General features: G+C 40.6%; 1 protein-coding gene across 4 annotated transcripts; it reads left to right on the top strand.

The window, feature by feature from the left end:
- Positions 1-14889: 14889 nt before the first annotated feature.
- b3galt2 (UDP-Gal:betaGlcNAc beta 1,3-galactosyltransferase, polypeptide 2) lies at positions 14890-23180 on the top strand. Of its 4 annotated transcripts, XR_014120113.1 has the most exons (3): positions 14931-15740; positions 17278-17385; positions 17539-18190. XR_014120113.1 is itself a non-coding variant. In XM_027018137.3 (2 exons), the coding sequence occupies exon 2, from the start codon at positions 21219-21221 to the stop codon at positions 22518-22520; it is 1302 nt and encodes a 433-aa protein (XP_026873938.1). In that variant the 5' UTR covers positions 14972-15598; positions 20960-21218; the 3' UTR covers positions 22521-23180. The 4 variants fall into 4 exon arrangements, 2 of the variants coding, with proteins under 2 accessions (XP_026873938.1, XP_026873939.1); XR_014120112.1 differs by having other exon boundaries at positions 14890-15740; positions 17278-18190; XM_027018137.3 differs by lacking the exons at positions 17278-17385; positions 17539-18190 and adding an exon at positions 20960-23180 and having other exon boundaries at positions 14972-15598.
- The last annotated feature ends 1017 nt before the right edge of the window (positions 23181-24197 follow it).

The raw sequence follows: 24197 nt of genomic DNA, 5'->3' as shown, positions 1-24197 counted from the left end.
TTAATATTCATGAAAAGAAGGAGACAACAGCTGAATACTGGGGAAAGCAGATGCCTTAAAAAGATCCATGAGACCACTAAATGACAAAATACTACAATATACATTGCTCCCTTCTGAAATCAAGCATGATTTTTAATTACATTTGTAGCATTGATCTGTACCTTTAAATATTTAAAACCAACTCATGCTGTTGGTTTATTCTCAGAAATGTTTTGTTAATCTCTATGAAACTACAGTCATTTTTTTGTGTCCTGTTCTATTTCCTATTTGAATTATTTTATGGATTTCAGCCTGTCAGCATCTAGCACAAGGACACTGCCATTTCCAATAATGCATCACTCATCTCACAAAAAATAGACAGAGAAGTCAATAGATGTGTATCAGCTTGTTTGGCCTTGTAAATGGGGCTAATCTCACACAAGGGAATGAATGATCTAACTTTGCTCCGCAAGACATGGAAATCAGAAATTGTTAGGGATTATGTGTGCATGCAACAGATGTTTGTCTGTGCTACTCAGGAAAATGGGGAAAAAAATCACCCTCATAATGTCATTGCAATATTGCAAAGAAAGAAAACAGGGCCAGTATTTGTGTTGTGTCAGTTCTCTCTGAGAACACAGCTAGTGAATATGATGTTCCTGCTGGTTTGAGCGTTGTCCCAGATACCCAGACCAACTGCAGAGGCAAACATTGCTTTTGTACTGCTAAAAAGTTATCCTAAAGAATAGGGACACATTTTCATCACATAAACACATCTGATATTCATTATTTCTGCCATATCTGCTTGGCCGATTAATCGTTCGTATTCACGACATGATACAGTTGCAAGGAAATGAAAGTTATAAAATGATGCATTACAATTTCCTCTCTTGAAAGAATCTCAAATTAAATGAGCTAAACAACTGTGGACACAGATTTTTTTTTTTTTTTCATTTTGTTAATCTTGGTTGATTTGAGAGGATGCAAAGAAGGTAATTGCTAAGTCAATAAACTCAAATTCAGCGGATGGAGTTTATTCCATTTTAGCTGTTTAGCATGGTGTGTTAGATTTAGTCCCTTTTCAGGGAAATAGCAAGGGGGAAAGCTTTTTCCATTTGCCAGTTGAACACTCAGGGAGATGAAAAAAAGGCCTGTTGACATCCATGTTGCCTGCCTGCTCAGCCTTTTTTAATGTCTTTGTAGATTAGGCACAGACAAGGGTACAGCAGGGGTCTATGCTGCAACCAAGTCACTGAGTTTATGGAACACCACCGGCCTGCCCAATTTAATAAAGTAGTAGAAGCTAGCCATTCGCTTTTTCAATCCGGTGTTTACACACCACACTCATGCATATCTTATAAAGCAATAACAAACATGATGGGTGGAAAATAAAGCCCTATGTACCTAGGTGCACCCTGGAGTAGTGTGGATTGACAAGCAAGGAGAAGGGGATGCCACCCATTGCATGCTCTTGCCCATGGCCTCTTGCTTTCAGTGCATCTATTGAAGTGTTTCCCATTTGAGCAAAACAGGAATAACTAATTGTCTATTTCAAATGCAAAGCATTCCCACTAGGGGGTTTTGAAGGACTGCATGAAAAAGGATATTTGTCTCTTCCTAGAGGCTGCCAATGCATCCGCATGCCAAACACCTTCTTGGCTCCAACAGAAAACAAAACACTAAAAAAAGAAATGTTTTATACTGCTTTTCAAAGGCCTAACTAAATCTGATAATTGTCACTTATCATCCTTATTAAAGGTTTATATCTTCCTTCACCCTCTCAAAAACAATGGAACATTCAAAGCTGTTATCTAAGTTTTACACTGTATGGCTGAAATCTGCATGACTCACAAATTGTTATGCTTGGCCCCTCCAAGCATCCCTGTCTCCATGATTTCTCTGTCTCATGTTGTTGTTCTATTTTCTCCTTTCCTGTTCCAGTCCTTGTTTTGGTTTTCACTGTTTTCATTAGTTATCACCTGTGCATTGTTAGTCCTCATTACCCTTTTATCATGTGCTTTTGTTTGTTTGTTTACAATGCATTCCCAGACTTTATGTGTTGGGTCTATGATCCTGGACTGTACTAATGACTCTGAATATGGATTTGCCCTTAATAAATCTCACTCTTCTCAGCATATGCCTCATGATTGCTCCACATTACAGAATGACCAACACACTAAGGATGCAATGAGAGATCAAGACTCCTGGTATGTGGTTGTTCCACAGGGATGAAACTCCGGCTGTTTCTACACAGCCTGAGTCTACCACGTCTCAGCACCACCAAGCCAGAGAGAGCAAATCCCCTGGTGCTGCGGGTACCAAGGTGTCTCGTCGTTTGTGGAAAGCAAAGCGGATAGTTTCATTTTCAGATGGTTTTTGCATCAAGACCCCAGGTAAGTGCTATAAGTCTGCCCGTCTTGATCATCGCTGCAGGGAGGCGTGACCTGCAGTGCAAGATGTGAGTAGGCGGAGTGAATGCACAGATAATCCTCAGTATGGTACTCTGTGTGCTCTCAAGTGCAACTGCGAGCTGACTATAACACATGAGCCTTGGGAGCTGCTGAGCGGGTTCTGTGTTTGTGTGTTCCTCCTGGGTCACCCCACCTGTACCAATGGCTATCCCACCAGCCACCCAGCCAGTTCCTTCTGGTGTGAAGGAAGGCCCCCATCCTGTTCCTGATATAAAGGACATCACCTGGCCTGTTCTAGTTCCCGTTCCCAACATAGTGAATGCTTCTCAGCCTGGGCGTGCACCTCCTACCAGGCCTGTTCCTGTGGCCACGCATCTGGTCCTGTCAGACCTGCCTCCGCTGATCTCCCCCACGCCCCCAGGCCCACCACTGAACGCCGTGCCCCCGGGCTTCCTGGATTTACCTGTCACCTCCACGCCCTCAGACTTGCCTCCTGACTTGCAGGTTCTGTGTGGCACTCCAGTGTCTCCATTGTTGCCTGCTATTGCTGCTCCTTTCTTTTTGTTTTCCCTGGTGCCTGGTTTTGTTTTTGCCCCTGTTGTGTTGTCTGTCCCTGTGCCTGTTTCAGTGCTCATTACAGTTCCTGTGTCTCCCTTTCTTTCTGTCCCTGTACCCATCCACGTGTCCGTTCCGGTGCCCGTGTCTGTTTTTTGTTTTTGTTCCTGTCCCATTCTCCCGAGCCTGGTCTGTGTTGTGTTTTGGTTTTCCTCATCCTTTTGTGCATCCAGTCATTCCTCATAAATTGTTGTCTTTTGTTGTGTCACCTCATCCTCCCTCCCAGCCATTTGGTTGTCCTCAGTCTGTTCCTGTTGAGAGTTCTGTTCCTGCTCCCACTTCTGTGTCTGTTCCTGGTTCTTGTTCTGTTGTGTCTGCTCCTGTTGCCCTGGTTCCTGCATCTGTTCCCTTCTGTGTCGTCTGTTTCTTCTGATCCTGTCCCTGCTCTTCAGCTTGCCCCTTCTGTTCCTGTCGGTGTCTTGTCCTAGTCCTGTTCTTGGTCTGTTCTGTTTGTTTTTTGCATGCTTTGCTGCAGCATGCTTTGGGAGTGGGGTACTGTCATGGTTGGCCCCTCCTAGCATCCCTGTCTCCATGATTTCCTTGTCTCATGTTGTTTCATCTTCTCCATTTCTGTTCCAGTCCTTTTTTTTGGTTTTCGCTGTTTTCATTAGTTATCACCTGTGTAATGATGGTCATTACCCTGTGTATGTAGACCCTGCCTTGTTGCCTGTGTGTTTGTTGGTCATTGTTAATTCTAGCCTCTGTGTGTAAAATCCTAGCCGATGTTTGTAATTCCATGATTCCTAGCCATGTGTTTATTCCAGCCTTTGTTTATCCTAGCCTCTGCGTGATTCCTAGCCTCTTTGTTATAGCCTGCATCCCCTGTTTGTCATCGTGTGCTTCTGTTTGTTTGTTTTATATGTTTATATGTTTTTATATATATGTTTATATGTCCCTGACTCTATGTGTTGGATCTATGGCCCTGGACCATACTAATGACTCTAAATATGCATTTGTCCTTAATAAATCTTGCTCTTCTCAGCATATGTGTCCGCCTTGTGATCACTCCACGTTACGTAAATGTTGTCAGGGGTCTCTGGCACATTTGTTCTTTCATTCCTGATTGAACCCACACTAATTCTTGTTTCATCCCAGCACCTACTGATAATTATTTCCCACAGCTTATACAGGCCTTTATACTTATTTGGTTTGCCCTACTTTGTGAAGTATGGTTTTTTCTGTTTCCATACCATGTTCCTGTGTTTTGATCCAGTCTGTGCCCAACTGCATCTCATGGATGAACTCTTTTGAATGTAGCTTGTGTTTGACTACCTGTGATTTGTCTGTATTACCTAAGTCAGGGTTTCTCAACCATGAAGCACCCTGTAGTGGTCTGCAGGCCCAGGCTCAGGGGGAGTCAGTAGTCCATAGTGGGCCGATAATGGCCCTTTAAGCACTTTAAACCGTAAAAGTATGAATTAAAAATAATTAATTTAGTATAAGTATAAATTGACATATCAATAGTGTTCAAATTCTAAACATTATATACACATTAAAAGAAATATACCCATACAAATATATCGCAGAAGTAACTGAGATGCAGAAGCAAATTAAACGTCATCAGTTTGAGACATCACAGCCGTGGGTACCCAATTCAAACAATTTTACTTTAAAAAATTGAGCTTTGTTTTCTTATCTGCTGTTGCGCATTCTAGTTATAAATGTGTGGGCTGTAAGGTGGAAAAGACTGAGAGCCCCTGACCTAAGTAGCATCTTCATGTCAAAGATGAACCAAGAAATCCCACCACTGACCATCAGAGGTCCTCTCTCCTGTGTTCTAAATGTCCCTATGGTTACTAATTATCCTCACCTGTTCCCACTCCTCCATTAGTCCATTACATAAGACCCATGTGAACATCCAACCATTGCAAAGTATTGCCAATCAACCTCTAGTCTGCATACCAAGTCATTGTTTTTGTCTAGCTTTCTCTGAGTATGACCCTCTGCCTATTTTTCATTTGTTGGATATTTGTCTTGCCCTTTGGTACTTCCTTCTGTCATGTTTCTGGTTATCTACCATCACCTGCCCTGGTTTCTGCATACTATCTCTAGCCCTCTTTTACCTTGCATTTCCTGCAGTTCCCCAGCAATTCATGCCCAAGATCGGTGGTTTGGAACCCTATCTTCAACAACTGCATTGCACAATGAACAACCTAAATCAAGAACTCCGTAATGTTCAAGTATCTTTAACCCCTGCTCTGTTCCCCTACCTGGCTCCGGTCCCAGGTCCCGTAAATAGTCCTTTTAGTGCTCCTCCTAAGCTGGCTCTCCCTGAAAGGTTTGATGGTTCAACAGAATCATTCAAAGGATTTTTATTGCAGTGCTCCCTTTATTTTTGTAGATGTCACAAAGCAATTCCCACAAATGTCTAAAATCGCTATTCTTATTTCTCTTCTCACCGGTAGAGCATCGGATTGAGCTATGGCAGTCTGGGAAGATGAAATATCAGCAATTCAGGCTTTTTACAGAAATTACTTTAAGAAGTTTTAGATCATCCCCAGAATGGAAGAGTCAAGGGAACAACTGCTTCAATGCAAGGGAAGACCCCAGCTGCCGAATTTGCTACTTACCGTACAAAGCGCATGGAACGACAAGGTGCTAAAAGTTGTTCATTATCAGAGTTTCAATGAGGTATTGAAGTTGAAGTTGGTGTGCAAAGATGAGCAAGCTTCACTGTCTGATCTTATACAGCTATCCATATGCCTGGATAATCTCATTAGAACATGAAGAACCCACCCACGCCAGTTCTCTTCATTACGGATTGGATCTACTGCCCAGAAACTTCCTGAGGCTATGGATATTGGAAGAACATGCCTCACTCCAGATGAACTATTGAGAAGACTTCATGAGGGTCTCTGTCTCTACTGTGGGGGTTCCAGACACCTGCATAACACCTGTCCTAAGATTCTGAGCACTTGAATCTTATGTGTGGGGCTGCTGGAAACTTTATTGACCATACTCATACTACAGATACCTCTCACTGAGCATAAGCCCATTCTCTCTGTCAAGGGTATTGATGACCGGACACTTGGCTCTGGAAAAGTAACACAGTGTACCATTCCACTCACCCTGACTGTAGGAATTCTGCATACCGGAACAATTTTGCTGCATGTCCTCAACTACCCTGGAAATCCGCTGATTTTAGGCTACCCGTGCTTTGCACAGCATAACAAATTTGAGAAGTACTTCTCTCCTTGCCACCACAGTGGACAGTTTGAATAGCCCTTCTAACGTAGTTCTACATTTGAAAATTCCAATCGAACTGATGTTTTCAGCAAGTGTAAAGCCACTAAACTTCCCCCGTGTAGACCTTGTGATTGTAAAACAGAAGTATTACCAGGTACAACCCTTCCCCAATGCAAAATATATCCTTTATCTATCCATGAAACACAAGTAATGGAGGAGTACATTCAGGGGGCCCATTCACTGGAATATATAAGTTCAATGGTATCTGAACTCTAACCTACTATACTGGTTAGTTACATTCTGTGAGTAAATTACAAAGCAGATTTGTAAGTCTAGCATCTGCTAAATGCCAAAAACCATTGTCCCCTTCCACTGGTCCTAGCAGCTATTGAATAGGTTCAAGATAAAATCTTCACTAAACTGGATTTGAGAAGTGCTTACATCCTGATTCTAACTTACAAAGGGAACAAATGGAAAACAGCTTTTGTCACCAGTGTAATGCTAGGGAGGTTGAGGGTGAACACGTGTGCAAAGTAACATCAGATGTGTGAGTGAATAGAACTAGAGATCAGGGAAACCATATTAAATAACCAGAAAACAGACAAACAGAATAAAACAATTAAATAGCAAGTTTAATATAAATAATAAGCAACCATAGAAACAAAACATCCAGATCAGAACTGACTAACAAAACACACAACCCACCCACCAGCTAATGGAAAAAGGTTGATACTTAGGTAAGTACGTTATGCCTTAGTGTTTTGTTTCCTTAACAGAAGAGTATCAGCCAAACGTAAAATCTATAAACATGCTTAAGGACCACAGCAGAATACAAGGACAGGGAAATAAACAGAACTGGGATACTTATCTAGACAAGCAACTAACTAGACTAAAATAGAGACACTCGTAACAGACCTAAGGGAAAGACCAGAGAGTTCAGAAAAGACATGAGACAAAGGAAAAACTGGACAAAGCTTGCGTATGTAAACAAAGAGTGCAACCTTAATGGAAGCACAGCATACGAACTGACAAGGAGCACAACAGACTAAGAAGGAGCGAATGACCAGCAAACAAAAAATGTGGGAACAAAGTTTAAATAGAAACACTAACAAAGGACAAACAAGGAACAGCTGGAGCTTATGCGGAGGAGACAGGGAACCATAGAAATAGCAGGAAAACAAAGAAGTGCTTTAGGTAGCCAGGGAAAAGGGGGACACTACCATGTTATGCCTTATGGACTGGTAATGCACCTTCCGTACTTCATTCATCAACAATATTTTTGCAATAAGCTTAACAAACGGGTCATTGTTTACATAGATGACATCCTTATCTATTCTGAATTTCTTAGAGACCACATTAATCACATCCACCAAGTACTCCTATATCTAAGTGAAAACTATTTGTATGATAAGCTTGAAAAATTCTTGTTTCACGTCACTGAATGGATTTTCTGGGTTATAGTTTGAGCGAGTGGGAAGGATGTATTGTAACGTTGGAGGTTTTAGGCAGGATGCGGGGACGAGTCGGGTGAAACACAAGCATATGTTTATTTAACATACAACACTCAAACACGCACACTAACGAAGTCAAAAACCGACAACACAAACACGTAAACGACAGACCTTTATACATATGATAACAACACAATGAGGAGCAGGTGTGAGACACACGGAGGGCATGGCCACATTGACGAACACACACGAGGAGACGTTTGGGGTGGGGGTGGCCGTACTGTGACAGAGCCCCCCCTCAATGGCGCCTATCAGGCTGTGGCCCCGAAACCAACGCCAAACGGCGAGGCCAGGGGACCGAGCGACCCGACAAATGTCTCTGTTTAAAATGATTAAGGTAGCACTCAAAGCACATAAAAATGTTATGGCTAGCATGTGATCAGAGATTGTAGAGATGTTGCAAGTCATATTAGATAAACCAGATGCTTTGGCAGATAGGAAGTTGTCCATTTGGTGATTAAGGGTGTGTCAGAGTCCCAGGAGCAGTGCAGGGCAAATCTGGGAAGGTGAGAGTTTCTTATCAGGCACATAGTAAGCAAGAGAGTTCATGGTGGTAGAGAATGGTCTAGGATCAAATGAGCAGGGTTGCCTGAACTCACTTGAACTCCACCTGTATCATACAACCAGAAGGATCAGGGACAGCTCACTGGAAAGAGGAAGGATAATAACACCAGAAGGCAATATTTCAGTAAATTTGCAAACAAAAGCATATGTAAACACAATACATATCAAACAATATTAGGCAAAAAAATTATGTAAATAGTTTATATAAATAGTTTATTATGTAAATAAAAAGAGAGTATCTGAATCACATTATGAGGCAAGGAGTGTATTCCAAAGTTTAGGACATCGGGGCAGAAACAACTCAAAGAAAGGATAGAGGCAGAGGATTAAAAGAGAAAGCAGAGAGAAGAGGGTAAACATTACAGAGTGATAGAAGTAAAAAGTCAGTTTATCCATAAATGTTTAGCAATGTATGTGAAAACATAATAAATAAATGATATTTTCTGGTCAGTTTAGCCATAGACATGAGCATTTCATAAACACAATGTTAGCTAAAGGTGTCAGTCTTGTTTTAAATATGGAGTGTGTCTGAATCACACACTGAGCCAGGAAATGAATTCCAAAGTTGTGGTGCCTTATGAGAAAACACTACCTGTTACCTCCTGCAACCTACCTGGTTACCTCTGGCTCCGCTGCAATTCATGATGCCACCATATCTTTCACTTCAGATGAGACAGGCACCTTGTGGTTGACTCTATGTCAGGTACTTTTTGTCTATATGGCCAATTCCGTAAGCTCACCGATACTCAAGATAGCAATGAAGCAAACATTGATGGAAGAAGAACAGAGTTGAGGAAGCAAAAAGTAAAGACTATCTTAGGAAAGCAAAAGAGAAGAGAGAGAAAGTCCACCAAGAAAATGTTGAAAGCCAATGCTGAGGATTGAGACCTCAAACTATGAATACCTTTGTGTTGTTTGTATGGAGCCATTTGGCAACTCTAAGATAAAGGAATTATGGGTAAAATGTACCCTATGCAGTCTCAGGGCACACCAAGCCTTTATTCCAGGATTACCAACATTCATTTGTCATTGTAACTCTGATTAAGAATATACACAGATATACACAAACACATACCCTAATGATGTTTACTAGACCTATATGTTCTTTACACAGGTACATTGTATCAAAGGAACACCATGTATTTAACATCATCTCATGAGGTCTGTGATATTCTTGCAGAGGTTTGACTTGGTGCCATTTGTAATGCACAGATATGGGTACTTTGTATCAGAGTTTGAGAACTCTAACTGAAAACATAAGTTCCAGATGCTGAAGCAAGAAGAGTTACAAACATACCTAGAATCCCCTTTTAACTGGTCCACAGTGAATGAAGTTACAAATACAAGTACAGATTCCATCATATGAACAAAAGTATATTTGGGTTATATGTTTCATCCAGTGATCAAATATAATGACAGTATTAATCTGTCACAAACTAAACACTGAATACTGATGAACAAACCTAATCGTACTACTCTTGTCACTACTGGGCAAAGAATTCACCTTGCTTATTATTGAATAAACATGCCAATTAGCTAAGCACTTTATTATGTCTCTATGTATGTGGGTGGAGTCAGATCAAATGGGCCACAGACTCCCACACACTCCCACAGTGGTTTAAATACATAAAGGCAATACAACAGTAAACCATGTGCAAGCGTGTGCAAACAGCATAGGTGTGGTTACAAATGAGACAGTCTGTGATCTCCCACTGTATGTGGCAGGCTGTACCATGTGAACAGTGGGAAAGGTGAGTGTTCCGTGACAGTTCCCTCTTGAGCTATGACAAGCTGTTCAGCTAAAATGGGCCAATATAATTTCATCTAAAATCATTTAAATTTTAACAGTACATTGACGCTAACTATTGTCTTTGGTGACATAGTACTATAGTAAGAATTTGTTTAACAAATGTTTAATTGAACTATTTTTCTGATTGTGCTGTATGGGTGTGTAGATCTGTGCATTGGTGTTTTGTGTCGGGGGGCCTGCATTCGTGTCTTTTGGGACTGTATAGCTCTGTGTGCATGTGTATGTGTGTGTATGTGTGTGTGTATGTGTGTGTGTGTATGTGTGTGTGTTTGTCTGTCTGTCTGTCTGTCTGTCAGTCTTTGTGTTTGTTTGGTTTTTTATGTGTTTGTGTGTGTGTCTTTGTGGAACTGTGTGTAGATGTGTGGTCAGGGCTTGAACTGCGTCCCTTTCATGCGCAGTCTTTGCAGATGTAACCATCATCACCACAGATGTATCCTCTCCGCAGCTGTCATGGCACCATGACTTGCACTGACATTAGCACACACAGTCCTCTGTGGCTGTTGTGTGATTCACATCACCATGCATGCTCTGGCAAGATGTGCAGGGATATTTGTCCTTGTTAAAAAGCGAACATTTGGTGCCCACCCTCTCTCAACCATCTCCTGGTGCTTATTAATGGCACCCTTCATTCTGGCCTTTCTATACTGGTTATACTGACATCTTCCTTCCTCTCTTTGTGTTTTTCCCTTCTCTATCTGTCCTCCTGCCATAGCTACTGTCTGCAATGCATACTTTTAAATAAGTTACATATATATATATATATATATAGACAAATTAACCTGTTTTGCACCTTCACTTTGTAAGTGTGTGTGTGTCCTAAAAGTAATCCTAAAGTAATCGTTAGTCACGTTTTGTGTGCTCATGCATCAGCAACGCTAGCCGACAGCGAGGTTTGAAAAATGTGAAAAAACTTATGACTTTATTGTCTTTTCTTAAAGAAGTAAGCAAAAAAGTAAGCTAAACATATATCATGTAGTTTAGCACAGTGTAAATATTCATTTGAAACCTCCAGTCCACCTATGGAATCACTGAGATGTTATGGTTGCAACCCTGCATTGTACTGCAGTCATCACACTAACATAAGGTCTATTTTGAACACTATTCTATTAGTGGAGCACTTGAAGCATTATTTGGACCTTTTTAAATCCCTGCCCACTTTCTAGATCACCTCACGCTTGGTGTGCCGTTACCTCATGCTTTAAAAATTAAGCACTGGTTGTACTCTGAAAGTAAGAGGACAGTTTATTTTAACAATTCCATTTGAGGATGCAGATGATGAAGTTTTCGAAAGGGAATAAGCTGAAATACGTAGACTTAGTGGCTGAGGTAAAAGAATGTAGGTGGCATATATATATATATATATGTGTGTGTGTGTGTGTGTGTGTGTGTGTGTGTGTGTGTGTGTGTGTGTGTGTGTGTGTGTGTGTGTGTGTGTGTAATTTGGTTTTAGAGGCTGTTAGCTAAGGGCAGCTGTAAAGGAATTATCTGAAGGAGCTAAAAAGGCTAGTCAGTGACTGTGGATGAGGAGAGAACAGGCAAGTTGGGGAAATGCATCATAAAGGTGCAACAGCTGTGGTTTTTGGTGTCCCAGATAAGTGGAGGACTCAGCAGGTGAGGTGTTGTCATGTCATTGTCATATCTAGAATGGTAGATCCTGATAGAACCAGTCATTCTGAGCTTGCATTAAAGGTGCCAGTGTGGCTCGGTCACAGGAGAGGCCAGTATGAATCTGCTGTGTTTGGGAATGCTTGGTGGAATAGTGGGTAAAATCCATGTGGAAATGGTGGAACTGAGTGTGCATTAACAGTGCTAGTGTGGCTGGGTATGGCCTTAGTTACTGGGGAGACTAATATGGATTTTACAGTTTAAGAAGTGATTGGCTGCATGGGGGGACCACAGTGGGAAATATAGGTAAGTTCATTCAGTGTTTACTGTTGGTGTAATGCGTCAAATCCATATAGAACTGGTGGCACTGAGCATGTGTTAACGGTGCCAATCGGGAAAGGGATGGCCTTAGATACCAGGGAGGCCAAAGTCTAAAAAGGTTTTGTATGTGGCTGGTTCAAAACCTAGGTTGGATGGGGTGGATCTGGGATGCCAGACCTCACTGTTGAGCCTTCTGGAGGTGTTGTGGGCTTTAATTCAGAAAAACACCAATGAAGTGAAGTGCCTACCTGATGGCCCCTGTGAAGAGCTTGCGAGGCATTGATTTCTTACAGGCTTATTATGAATGGAGTGTGTGAGCTGGGTCCTATGTGTAATTGTTTGTCACAGAATATTTGACATCTTATTCTGTGTATATTTACATATATTAGCTTGTTATGTAGAATTTTATCTTTTTATATGCAGAATTTAATATAATAGTCTATTAAAACAGTTAAAATAGTCTAAATCAAGAAATTGGGTGACTACCCACAAATAAATAAATATCAGAATAATCCCTGCAATCCCAGTTCATAACTATTTCTTCTAAAAGCAATATTATGTTTAGAATAAAAAAAATAATTGTAATACTACAAACCATTTTTACATTTCTGCCTGCACATTGTCAACAACCACATGAATTTACTTCAGCTGTGAGCCATGGTCCTTAATCAAGCATTCAAGCCGTTAGTATGGCTCATCTTTAATGCATGTCACATTATATTAATGTGCTGGTCCCACTTCTGACCTAGCAGCTCAAGGGAAAATCAATCCTCCTCCTAAACTCTAACTCTTCACTGGCAAATGTGCCTAGGCCAGTACCTGAGCAAATGGCCCCCAAAGTATTTCTGTCAACAAGAGGACTCTTATTAATTATTTACTCCCATCGTATTCTAAAACCACAGAAATACTTTACAATATTTAACTGGTCAGTGCCACCACTGACAGTCAGATTTTAATGATTGTGTCTCTGGAGCCTATTTTTCACTGTGTTGGCCTATGTTACAAGAAAACAAGGCCTATATGTTTAGCCTGAAAGGTTCTTCATGAAAGGTTTACTGACAAAATAAATGTTGCCTTTAATTATACCTGTGCAGATGTTAGGTGCCTAGGTGCTTCCTCGAGGAATCAAGTTTATCACTAACTACAAGAACAACCCTGGATGGCCCCATGATGACATCACACTGGCCAATGAGCTCAACACCTTTGCTCACTTTGAAACAGGAAACAAAGTGAACACAAGAAATATGGACACAGAAAATTATCTGGTCCTTATACTCGCAGAGCATGCTGTGGGTAAATCCACGGAATCCACAGGCCCTAAGGGAGCTCCAGGACGGGTACTTAAGGACTGTGCAGAACACCTAGCAGAGGTACTTACAAGAATCTTCGACCTGCCACTATTCTCTAGCAATGGTCCCAATGTGCCTGAAGTCTGCCATCATAGTGCCAGTACCAAAGAAAGCAAACATCAGCAATCTGAAAGACTATCGTCAGGTTGACCTCACACCAACAATAATGAAGTGCTTTGAAAGACTGGTCCTCCAACAGTCAAAGCCATCATCCTTAGCTCTCTGCACTCATGTCAGTTTGACTGTAAAACTAGCAGATCCATTTACACTTACAGCATTTAGCTGATGCTTTTATCTAAGGCAATTTACAATTATGACTGAATACATCTTGAGCAGTTGAGGGTTGAGGGCCTTGCACAGGGGCCCAATAGTGGCAACTTGGCAATGGTGGGGCAACCTTCTGCAACTGGAAACCTTCTGATTACAAGTCAACTACCTTAACCACTGAGCTAGCACTGCCCCAGATCCAAAGAGGACGCCATCTCTCTGTCTTGTTACACTGTCCTGACTCACCTAAAAAGATACATGAGGATGCTAATCACAGATTACAGTTCTGCTTTCAGTACCATCATCATCCCCAGCAAGCTCTGCTCTAAGAGTTACCAGCTAGGCCTCAGTTCATCACTATGCAACTTTCTGTCAGAGCATCCTGAAGCAGTGAGACTGGGCCCCACCTGTCATCCACTATCACACTGTGTACTGGCACACCATAAGCATGTGTATTGAGCCCCATTCTCTATTCCCTCTTCATACACAACTGTGCTCCTGCATTCACCACCAACTGTATTCACCAACAACATTGATTGGCTTGATCTCCAATGGCGATGACTCAGCCTACAGAGTGGAGGTGCAGCATCTGGTGAGCTGGAGTTTAGAGAACAACCTGTCATTTAATACCACACAGACCAAAGAGGTGATCGTCCACTTCTGGAGGTTACAGAATGATGAGTATGCTCTAATCTGCATCAGTGGTGACAGAATAGAAAGAGTGCCCAGCTTCACATTCCTGAGCATTTACATCTCAGAGGATCTCACATGGTTCATGAACACAGCTGCACTGGACAAGAAAGCACAGCAATGGTTGTTTTTCCTGAGGACATTGAAAAACGTAGGTGTGCCCCAAAAACTGAAGGCAACCTTATACTGCTGTACCACAGACAGTATCCTTACACTTTATATGTTATTAGGTTGTATTCTATAATACTTTACAATATTGTACTCGACTGCATCTTTGATTGCATTTCTATGTATTATTCTTCATAACATTCTAGTAAGGAAGCTGCAAACCTAATCTCTTTGTACATGTGCAATGACAATACAGATATTCTATTTCTGTTCTTGAACTTAAATTAATTAGCTACTGTTTTTTTTGTTTTTTTCAAAAGAATGTAATATCCGCAAATGGAATCGTGTAAAATTCAAAGCTCATTTTTTAACTTCACGCGTAAGACAAGATGCCCGCCCTTATAACCACAATGGAGAACGAGATGGTTGTACCTTTGGTACTCACTCTTTCCATTCCGTACTCAAAGGATGAGTTAAATGCTTTCTTCCCTTTCCGAGAAGAGGGGCGAAGGGAGGTGGGAGCGAATCTAAACGGTCACGTGGGATTCTCTCATAAGCATGTAGTGACGTTGGAAGGCGATCAGTCAGAGGAGCCGCGGTAGATTGGAGAGCGTTTCAGTAGCATCCCCCCCGCCCCCAACGTGGACGCGCATACTGCACTATCGCAGACGAAAAGGAAAGCGCAAAGAAGCTTTCCTCTCTTTCCACCCAGCAGTTGGATCATTTTGGACAATGCTTCGCTGCGAAGCGTAAAGCCAGGCACGCTCGTCTTGCTGTTTTTTGACTGGGTTTTCGCAGCGCGAGGAACTAGCCGCCACCCCTCTTATCTCTCCAACTGCCGCCGCCGCTGCTAAACGCTGCTTCGCCTTAGCAGGGTTTACCTCCAGTTGATTGCAGAGACGTAGCGGCCTCGGACAATAATTACGCGTAGAAGTTTTAACCATTGCTTTATTTCACGCCTCCCCTCTCCCAGGGCACTCGGTTATGGGAATACGGTGCTAAGAAAAGTGAAAAGTGGGAGACGGAGTAGCACTACTCTCGGCAAGACTCGAAGGAAGACTGGGATAAAACCCAGAAATGAAGAAAACCCAGCCAACAGCGACCACAGAAACTACGGAAACACAGTGACAGATGGAATGGAGACTGTGCCAAGAATACAGTATGGAAAACAAAGAAATAAGCGTGAGTGTTTGTGAGCCGTGAAGGGGGTAAGGAGGGGTGGGTTTATCCTTGATTTTGGAGGTTTCAGAGGGAGTGGTGGCGTTCTGAGGATCGGCAGACGGCACCAACATGTATTCTCTCGGTCTGCCTCCCAGAAATAGTGGTAGGTTATTTCTCCCCAGTTTTGTTGTATTTTCTGTGTCGTTTGTGCTGTCCATTTTGTAAGACGTTTTGAATCGATTAAAACACTGTCCTGTTGTCACTGCCAAAGCGCAGAGGTTCAAAGGCAGCGGTAGAACTAAACAGTCTCGTTAATTTTTTGTTCTAGCCTAGCTAGTTAAGTAGCCACTTGGCAAGCTAACAGTAGCTTGAACGTAGTAACGTTGCATAACATGTTGATGTATACAAACAATTCTAGTCAGTTAGAATAGCTAACCTATTTAGTTACTAAAACGACTTGCAATTGTCAAGTTTTGTAGTGTGGGTTTGGAGCAAATTACGTGAACAAAGATCTTGGGCTGCAACTTTCTCAGAGAGATCTGATTTAAAAAATGAATCTACACGTTCCTTGATCAAAGTTCCACAAAAGGTGTCGTCTTTTTTTTACTGCTTATAAATTATGCTTTAGTGTGCTCTCAATGGGTCATGCAGGAGGGAGAGGTTTTAGACTATGAAGAGCTACAAGGACTCCGAGGACTTATCCCAGATGTGGTCAAGCCTGGAAACAAGTCAGCTATTCAGCGATTACGTGCTCACTCCGGTCCCCGCCCAACACGTTCTGGCCCCTCTGGTCTCTTTGTAGACCGGGCAGGCCGTAGTGTGCACAGATAAGGGTCTGCTGACTTCCCTCTTACTGAACAGTTATCTCAAATTGGCTCCTGCCTTAAATTGCTCCAACTATTCAAATCTGAGTAGGAAATCAAGAATTCAGTTGGCAGAAAAGGTTACATATTATATGCATTACAATCAAGCACCAAGGTACCAAATTATTCACTAATGACATCTCAAGAGTGCTAAATGTGGCATTATGATTCAGAACTTGTCAAGATGGTATGATGATAGATTAAAAACTGTCACAAATAAATAATCCATAAAACTCCCTGTCAAGATTACCTTAAGACTTTTTTTCTATTTAGGTGAAGATGTTGGGGATTTTTGAATTTAATTTGTGCAATACAGTGGCAGAAAGTGACTTGGTCATATATTATATGTGGAATTCAACTTTATAATATGTTTTTATTTGTTTTGCATCTTCCATTTTTATCAGCAGCTATGTATTGGTTGGTTTGGAGTTATTTTTGTAGTATATTTGGTGACTTGTTTTGTTTTTCTTTGATTTTTAAAAACTTTCTCAGAAAAGTTACAGTAGGTATAGCATCCTCATGCACCCCATTTCTTCAAGACAATAACAGTGGCCACATTCCTGTAGAATTAATGCAGTAATTATTTAACTTCACTTACATAAATTTTACTTGAATGTAGGTTTTTTTTTTCCTCATTGAAAATGTTTGTGTGTGTGTGTGTGTGTGTATATGTATGTATGTATGTATGTATGTGTGTATATATATATATATATATATATATATATATATATATATATATATATATATATATAGCCACACCCATCACACTTGCCAGAAGTATTGTTTGTTTTGGGGTGTTTTTACAGAGGTTCTTAATCATCTTGCATTTCATTAAAGTGTTTGCACAGCTGACCACCGTCAGAAGCATCGTTTCTTTGGAAACATTGTGTACTACACAGACATTTTTACTACCAGTGCATCTTTTAACTACAGTACACAGAAGAGGTAGTGTATCTTCTTCAGATTATTATTATTATTATTATTATTATTATTATTATTAACACTTTTAGTGCAATGGCAATAACAATAATAACAGTGACCTATTAAAATTATCCACACCTGAATAACATGGTTTGTTGAATACATGCATCCCTTCAGAAAAAAACCTAACATGGAAGTATGGCTGGAAAATACAGGAGCTAACCAGCTAAGCAATTTCACTTCTTAGAACACTGGATTAACCGTACTTCTACTGTTTGAGTCTGCTGAATCCTAACTTTATATTAAGATATTTTTGTTGATATTATTTTTTTTTGAATTAATACAAAAATAAACATTTAATGTCCTTTTTGTTGTGGAGCTTTTGCTGTGGTATTTTTCTGTGCTATGCGTGCAGATGTCTGTTTTAAATTCCTCTAAATTCTCTAAGAGCACAGATCAGCTGTTTTGTGCTTGCTTGTGTTATTACTTCGGAAGCTCACTGTTCTTTCATGTTACTTCAGCTCAGCAAGTCTTGTAAAAAGCAGTAAAGCTCCTGAATACCTAATATTCATGTTTCCCATCCAGCTCAGTTGTGTTTTTGCTGGCCAGTCAAATAGTTTAAATACAACTTTGACCAAGATGGGGGGAAAATGTAAGCACAGATTAATCTAAATGTCTGATCTGGGAAAGTAAATGTCACTGCACACAAACTTCGGGTCTGAGGCAACACCAAATAATGCAACACCTAAAATGAGATGGGAAAACTCCACCTTCAAACTCCATTTAAAAGTTGTAATAAAATTTGTCAATAAACAAATTTTTGTGTATATATTTGAAATGATATATGCATATATGCTGTGGTCCAGGTCCAAATTTCTTATTTGTCCAAATAACTAACTGACTTTATTTTAGAGATTCTAGTGTGTCAGTTTATTACTGTAAAAATAATACTGCTATAAGAATATTATAATCTTTCTTTATTTTTGGCAATAATGATCATTTCAAGCATAAGTGAACACAGCATCCCAGGGAAAATCAAGATGACTTAAGATGAAGTGTTCTGGTAAAAGACCTAAATTATTTGCTTGTCTGTGACTAATACAGTCCCCCACAGAGCTTGTTGCTTCATCAAATTAGCATGATCTTTAAAGGTTTCTTACAAAACCACACAGTAAAGATAGCCATGTTCTCAAATCCAATAATTCTGCTTCCAATTGTCCATTGTTTTACTTAGTTTTTCATTACTTTACCCACATTGGTGTTTGACAGCTTAATGTTGGGTATCTTGGAAACATGTAACCATCATTATGATTTTATTATGCTCAGCTAAGCAAGTTGATTATTGCTGTTAAGGGAAAGCCTTGACAGAGGATGAATTATTTTATTTAACAGCTATCGTAGCAGACCTGTCAGTCATGGTGTGCTTTTTTTTTTTTTTTTTTTGCACCAGGCCCAAACTAGATTAAAACATGCTGCTTACAGTGTAAAAATCACACTAGTTGAGTTGTGTTGTTTGAGATCTAGTGTTAATGGAGATTCAATGCAAAACCATCAAATTATAGTTCCACATGCAAGCATAAGAAACTGTTATCTAATGGCATAGATTATCTACATTTTTACATGTACAATGTGATGTAAACAAACAATTATAGATTTACCTTTAGGTTGTGAAATGATAAATTAGGCATGAATGTAAATAGTTAATACAACTTTAAATAAGTACAAATACCAGAGGAGATGATGCCAAAATGCGCTCCATCCATTTTTAAGATTCAGTCGTACACAGATTATGAAATTATCGAGTTATGTTGATTCCCTTCATATTAATTTTGATTGCAGGTGTCTCCTCTTACAAGTTTAATGGTCTCGTGTAGCTCCTGTAATTGCTGACCGCTGTGGCACTATCAGGCTCTTAATTTGAGCAGCTGTATCAAATGCTTCCTGGCGGAACTGACAGTGAAGTGATTTATGGAACACTCAGATTCCTTTCAGTCATTAAGTAATTCTAGCATCAGGGTGGATTTGGTCAATAATAACATATTTATGTGACTTAACGGCATAATCTTTTAATGCGATAAACTAAATTTAGAGAGTTTCCAGGACATAGTGGTGCTCTCATTATTGAGTCTCTTGTGGATGACAAAAGAAACCTTTAGAGTGTTTCATTTGCTCTGTTGTGAAGTGTGTTAACCTTTAACGCTAAGCCAGACTCAGCTCCTTTCTACTTGGCAGTAATTGCTTGCACTGCGTAAGCACATTTGGTTGAAAAGGTTAGTACGCTCTGATCCAGCTGTCGTGAAAAATAGGCAGTCTTCTGAGATTAACATTTTATAGGGGTAAGGGGAAAGTGCATTACCATTTCCTACTGAGCATTGCATCAAAAATAATACTGCAACAAATAATGGAATTAAATCAGTGAAAGCAATTAAAAAAAACCTGGAAACACTGGTTTCTGTCATTTTGCTGTGGTCTGATATTGTCATGATAGAATTTTCGACCACTAAATAGATATACTTGGAATATTTAAGCACCTTCATATATCTAATGTATTTCTTCAATATGATCTTTACATATGAATGCCTTTGTGTTCTAAAATTGTCTTGAAACAGTAAAAGTGTTATGAATTTCTCATTTGTTTCCAAATAGGTTTTTTTGTTTTTACTTCTGATGGGTTATTTGAATATTCTTGACCCTTCTACATAATTCACATATCCCATTTTTTGTAAAACCACATTTTTATTTTATTTTAATTTTTTTAATTGGAGGTGTATAAATGAAGCTATTCCAGTTTACCATGAAGAATAAGAATAAGGGATAAATTAAAAAAAAAAACATAGTGCATTTCTCTTTTAATCCCCCCCCTCCCTCTATCCTTTTACATTTGTTTTTCTTGATCATGATTATTGAGAAAAGGCTCTAGAATCCAATAACTATCCCCATGTGCAAGAAAGTGTCAGTTTCTTCAAATTGCTATTAGGGAGGGTTCTCCTCCCAGCATGGTGTTGATACGTTTAAGGTGGAAGGTGAATAAGGGGTGAGGGCTGTTATCACTGGTTGCTGCTACCCTCCGTTCTTAGCAACACGGCTTGCTGGAGCCTGAAAATTCATTTTGGCGGATGCTTCTCTTTTCTGCCTACCAGAGTGCAGCAGGAGGGTAGGTAAGAGACTTCTGTAGCAGCAGTACTCTTGTTGAATGTCAGGTTGTGAAAACCAGCAATTTAAACATTCACATGAGGCATGGAGGTTGTCCCATGATATGTAGAGTGACCTGTTTTAAGCATTGTCCCCCACCGAGTTCCAGCATACAGATGGTGCTAGTTGAATGTGTGTTATTTCTGTGAACATGGCTCTCTGATGGGTCCCTTCAGGAAACTGACAGATTAATGAGCAGGGAACTGTATACTGTACCAACAATAACCAAAGCCTACTGTGAAGAGGTGGCAGAGGACACCATTAATAAATGAGGATTAAGGCTCTTCCACACACTGTGTGGATAACATCAAATCTATTTCTACACCACTAGGAGATCAGCATTATTAAGTTTTAAATCATCGCTGTCCAGCTTTATTCATTCCGTGCTTTCTCCTTTTCTCCTTAGACAACAGAGGCATTGGTCTGAGGAAGCAGCTGTCCTTCAGAAGGGAACTGCCCTGAAGCATGACCACCTGTCACTGGAGAGAGTCAGAATAGCGTGCCCCAGTGATTCTCATGGGCAGCATGTCATCCCCTTTCTAGCTCCACCAAGGGCCCAAACACACCCATCTGCCAGCTTGGATAACCCTCGGGCTGCTCATAACACATGTTTGACTTGATTGGATTTGACCGCAGCACTTTCCCAAGCAGCCCCTATCTGCATCATGCAGTGGCGACGGCGACACTGCTGCCCCATCAAGATGACCTGGAACATCAAGAGGTCACTCTTCCGCACACATGTAGTGGGCCTGCTGTCGCTGGCGTTGCTCTTCACGATCTTCCTTTTCTTCAGCCACCAAGACTGGCTGCCCGGTCGACTCGGAGTCAGAGAGAACCCGGTGGCCTACACGATGCGTGGCTTGCGTCCCGTCAAAGAGCGCGTCGAGGGCAATCAAAGCTCGCTGCGGGGTCTCTGGAAGGACACAGCTTACGCAGCCGCCAAGCCGCCCGTGAACTTCAGCTCTCACCAATCTGAGGTTTCCAGTCAAGGCATGGTAGGACTGGACAGCTCTCTTAGTGCTAACAACACTAACACCAACAGCCTGCACAGGGAGATGGGTGTGGGGGGACAGCTGGCGCCTCAGCCATACCGCTATGTGCTCAATGAGCCCTATAAATGTCGAGACAGCAGCACCTTTCTGATTCTGCTTATTGCAGCAGAGCCAGGGCAGGTGGAGGCCAGGAATGCCATCAGGCAAACGTGGGGGAACGAGAGTGTGGCGATGGGCCTGGGCTTCGTGAGGCTCTTTCTGCTGGGAATGGCGAGCAGCCGCAGTGGCTATCCTCAGAGCGCCATTAAGGAAGAGAGCTTGCAGCACCACGATATTATACAGCAGGAGTACATGGACACCTACTACAACCTTACCATCAAGACATTGATGGGCATGAACTGGGTCGCAGAGTACTGCCCACAAGCCCGTTATGTCATGAAGACAGACAGCGACATGTTTGTCAATACAGAATATTTAATTCAAAAGTTGCTGAAGCCAGAGCTGCTATCCCGTCACAACTACTTCACAGGCTACCTAATGCGAGGCTACGCACCCAATCGCAACAAAGACAGCAAGTGGTACATGCCTCCAGAACTCTATTCAAGTGAAAGGTACCCCATATTCTGTTCGGGGACAGGTTATGTGTTCTCTGGAGACATGGCAGAAAAGATATACAAGGCCTCATTGAGTATACGACGCTTGCACCTTGAGGACGTCTACGTTGGGATCTGCTTGGCCAAACTGCGCATTGACCCAGTACCACCACCGAATGAGTTCCTCTTCAACCACTGGAGAGTGTCCTACTCCAGCTGCAAGTACAGCCATCTGATCACTTCACACCAGTTCCAGCCCAGTGAGCTCATTAAGTACTGGAACCACTTGCAGAGCAACAAGCACAATGCTTGCATTAACATGGCTAAGGAGAAGAGTGGGAGGTTGCGTCATAGGAAGCTGCACTGGGAAAATCTCCGGTGATGACCACAAGCCAGGGTTTGGGGTACCCCAGTGTATTAGAAGCATGTTTTGAAATTCAGCACTATATATAGGAAACAGCACAGTGTTTTTGGTATTGTGTACAGTCAATTAAAGCTATTTTTTTAATTTGAGAGATGTCATGTATTGTACATCTGTTGAACTCTTTTTGAAAAAGGATGTGAGGTCCATGTTTATGTGCAATATATAGCATGCACAAAAATATAAAAGGTGAGATCACCATTTTTCAGGTGCCAAAACAAATTTTTGACACATTACAAGGGTGTCAATTTTCTCTCTAAATCTTGTATTAATATGGGGCCAATTTGATCATATTTCTGTAGAAGACACTGGAACTCACAATTGGTATATTCTTAAGATTATACATTTATTTCTTTAAGGTGCTGTCAAAGATATATACCCCTGACTTTTAAATACCAAATGATCTTCATTATTTCAATCTACCTTAACCTGCAAGTGGTTTACAAGAAACAAACCAAATCTCATACCATATGTAAAATTAAAGCAGAATATATAAATTATAAACACCATCTGTACCGTTAGAGATAAGATTGTATTTTTCAAAGCTTTACATTGACCAGTATTGGTCTACCCTTAATGAGGGCAAAATTAAAGTTATTTATTAAATGTATTTCCTTCTCATGGTCTCTCTGATGTGTGGTTTCTTGTGATGTTAGGTGTTTTATTTATAATGTGAATGGGGTGCATGTGTGCATCTCTCTGTATGTATATTTAGTAGATATTCTAGTCCACAAGGTTTTCAGAGAAATGAGACATTTTGAACAGGTCTTTTAAAAACTGCAAGCAAAGTGTTTCAGAAGTTCTAACAGGTGAAACTCTTGGATTCACAATAGTGGATGTTTAAATCATAACATTTATTTCATGGGGTTCTAAAGGTCTGAGACTATAGATCAGTTTTCTCCTTAAGTTTCTGCACTTCACTGCTGCCATAGTAACAACTGGCAATGCCAGCAGCTACATCATTAACACAAGATCCATTAGCAATATCCATTACCACCACTGGAAATGAGAAATCCTTAATTCAGATGGTACAAAAGTGTTCAATGAAACAGTCAGCAAGTCAGCTGACTACGCCTCTTGCAGGAGATACAGTAGATGAAGAGAAATAGGTGACAAAAATTGAGCCTTTTAGTGGCTGTGTTTTAAATTTACATATGGAACATTTAGAGTGGTGGCAGACTATAGGATTGTTATTCAGTTGTTATTCTATCATTTCAGTATTATTTATCTCACTCTTAAAAAGGTAGTTTCTATATATAAAGTTGCCAGAACAGTTACATTCACCTTCAACTTTATTATTTGATTCCAAAAGGTTTATCATGGTACTGTGATCATATATGTTTTCGTCATATGTTTTCATCATTTCGTCTTTGCAAGCTAATGATCATGCACAATTTAACCCAACCTCATGAGTTTGCAAAACTGTGAATGATATAACTAAAATAAATTATGGTATTACAATGTTTTAAATATTTTTGATAAACAGTCTCTCAATATGTTGTCCTCCAGTTGAAGCAACTATTAACATAAACATTAGGGACCTTCAAGTACAAAGTCTCTGACATGTATGTAAAATGCAAAATAGGGTTGCTAAATTTTCAAGTTTTAATAGGCTATACATTCTGGATGCTATATCCC

Source organism: Electrophorus electricus, chromosome 26 (assembly GCF_041902795.1).
Source record: "Electrophorus electricus isolate QZ-2024a chromosome 26, ASM4190279v1, whole genome shotgun sequence".
In the NCBI taxonomy this organism is placed as follows: domain Eukaryota; kingdom Metazoa; phylum Chordata; class Actinopteri; order Gymnotiformes; family Gymnotidae; genus Electrophorus; species Electrophorus electricus.
The sequence above is the reverse complement of the archived record's forward strand: the minus strand, read 5'-3'. Positions and strand labels throughout refer to the sequence as shown.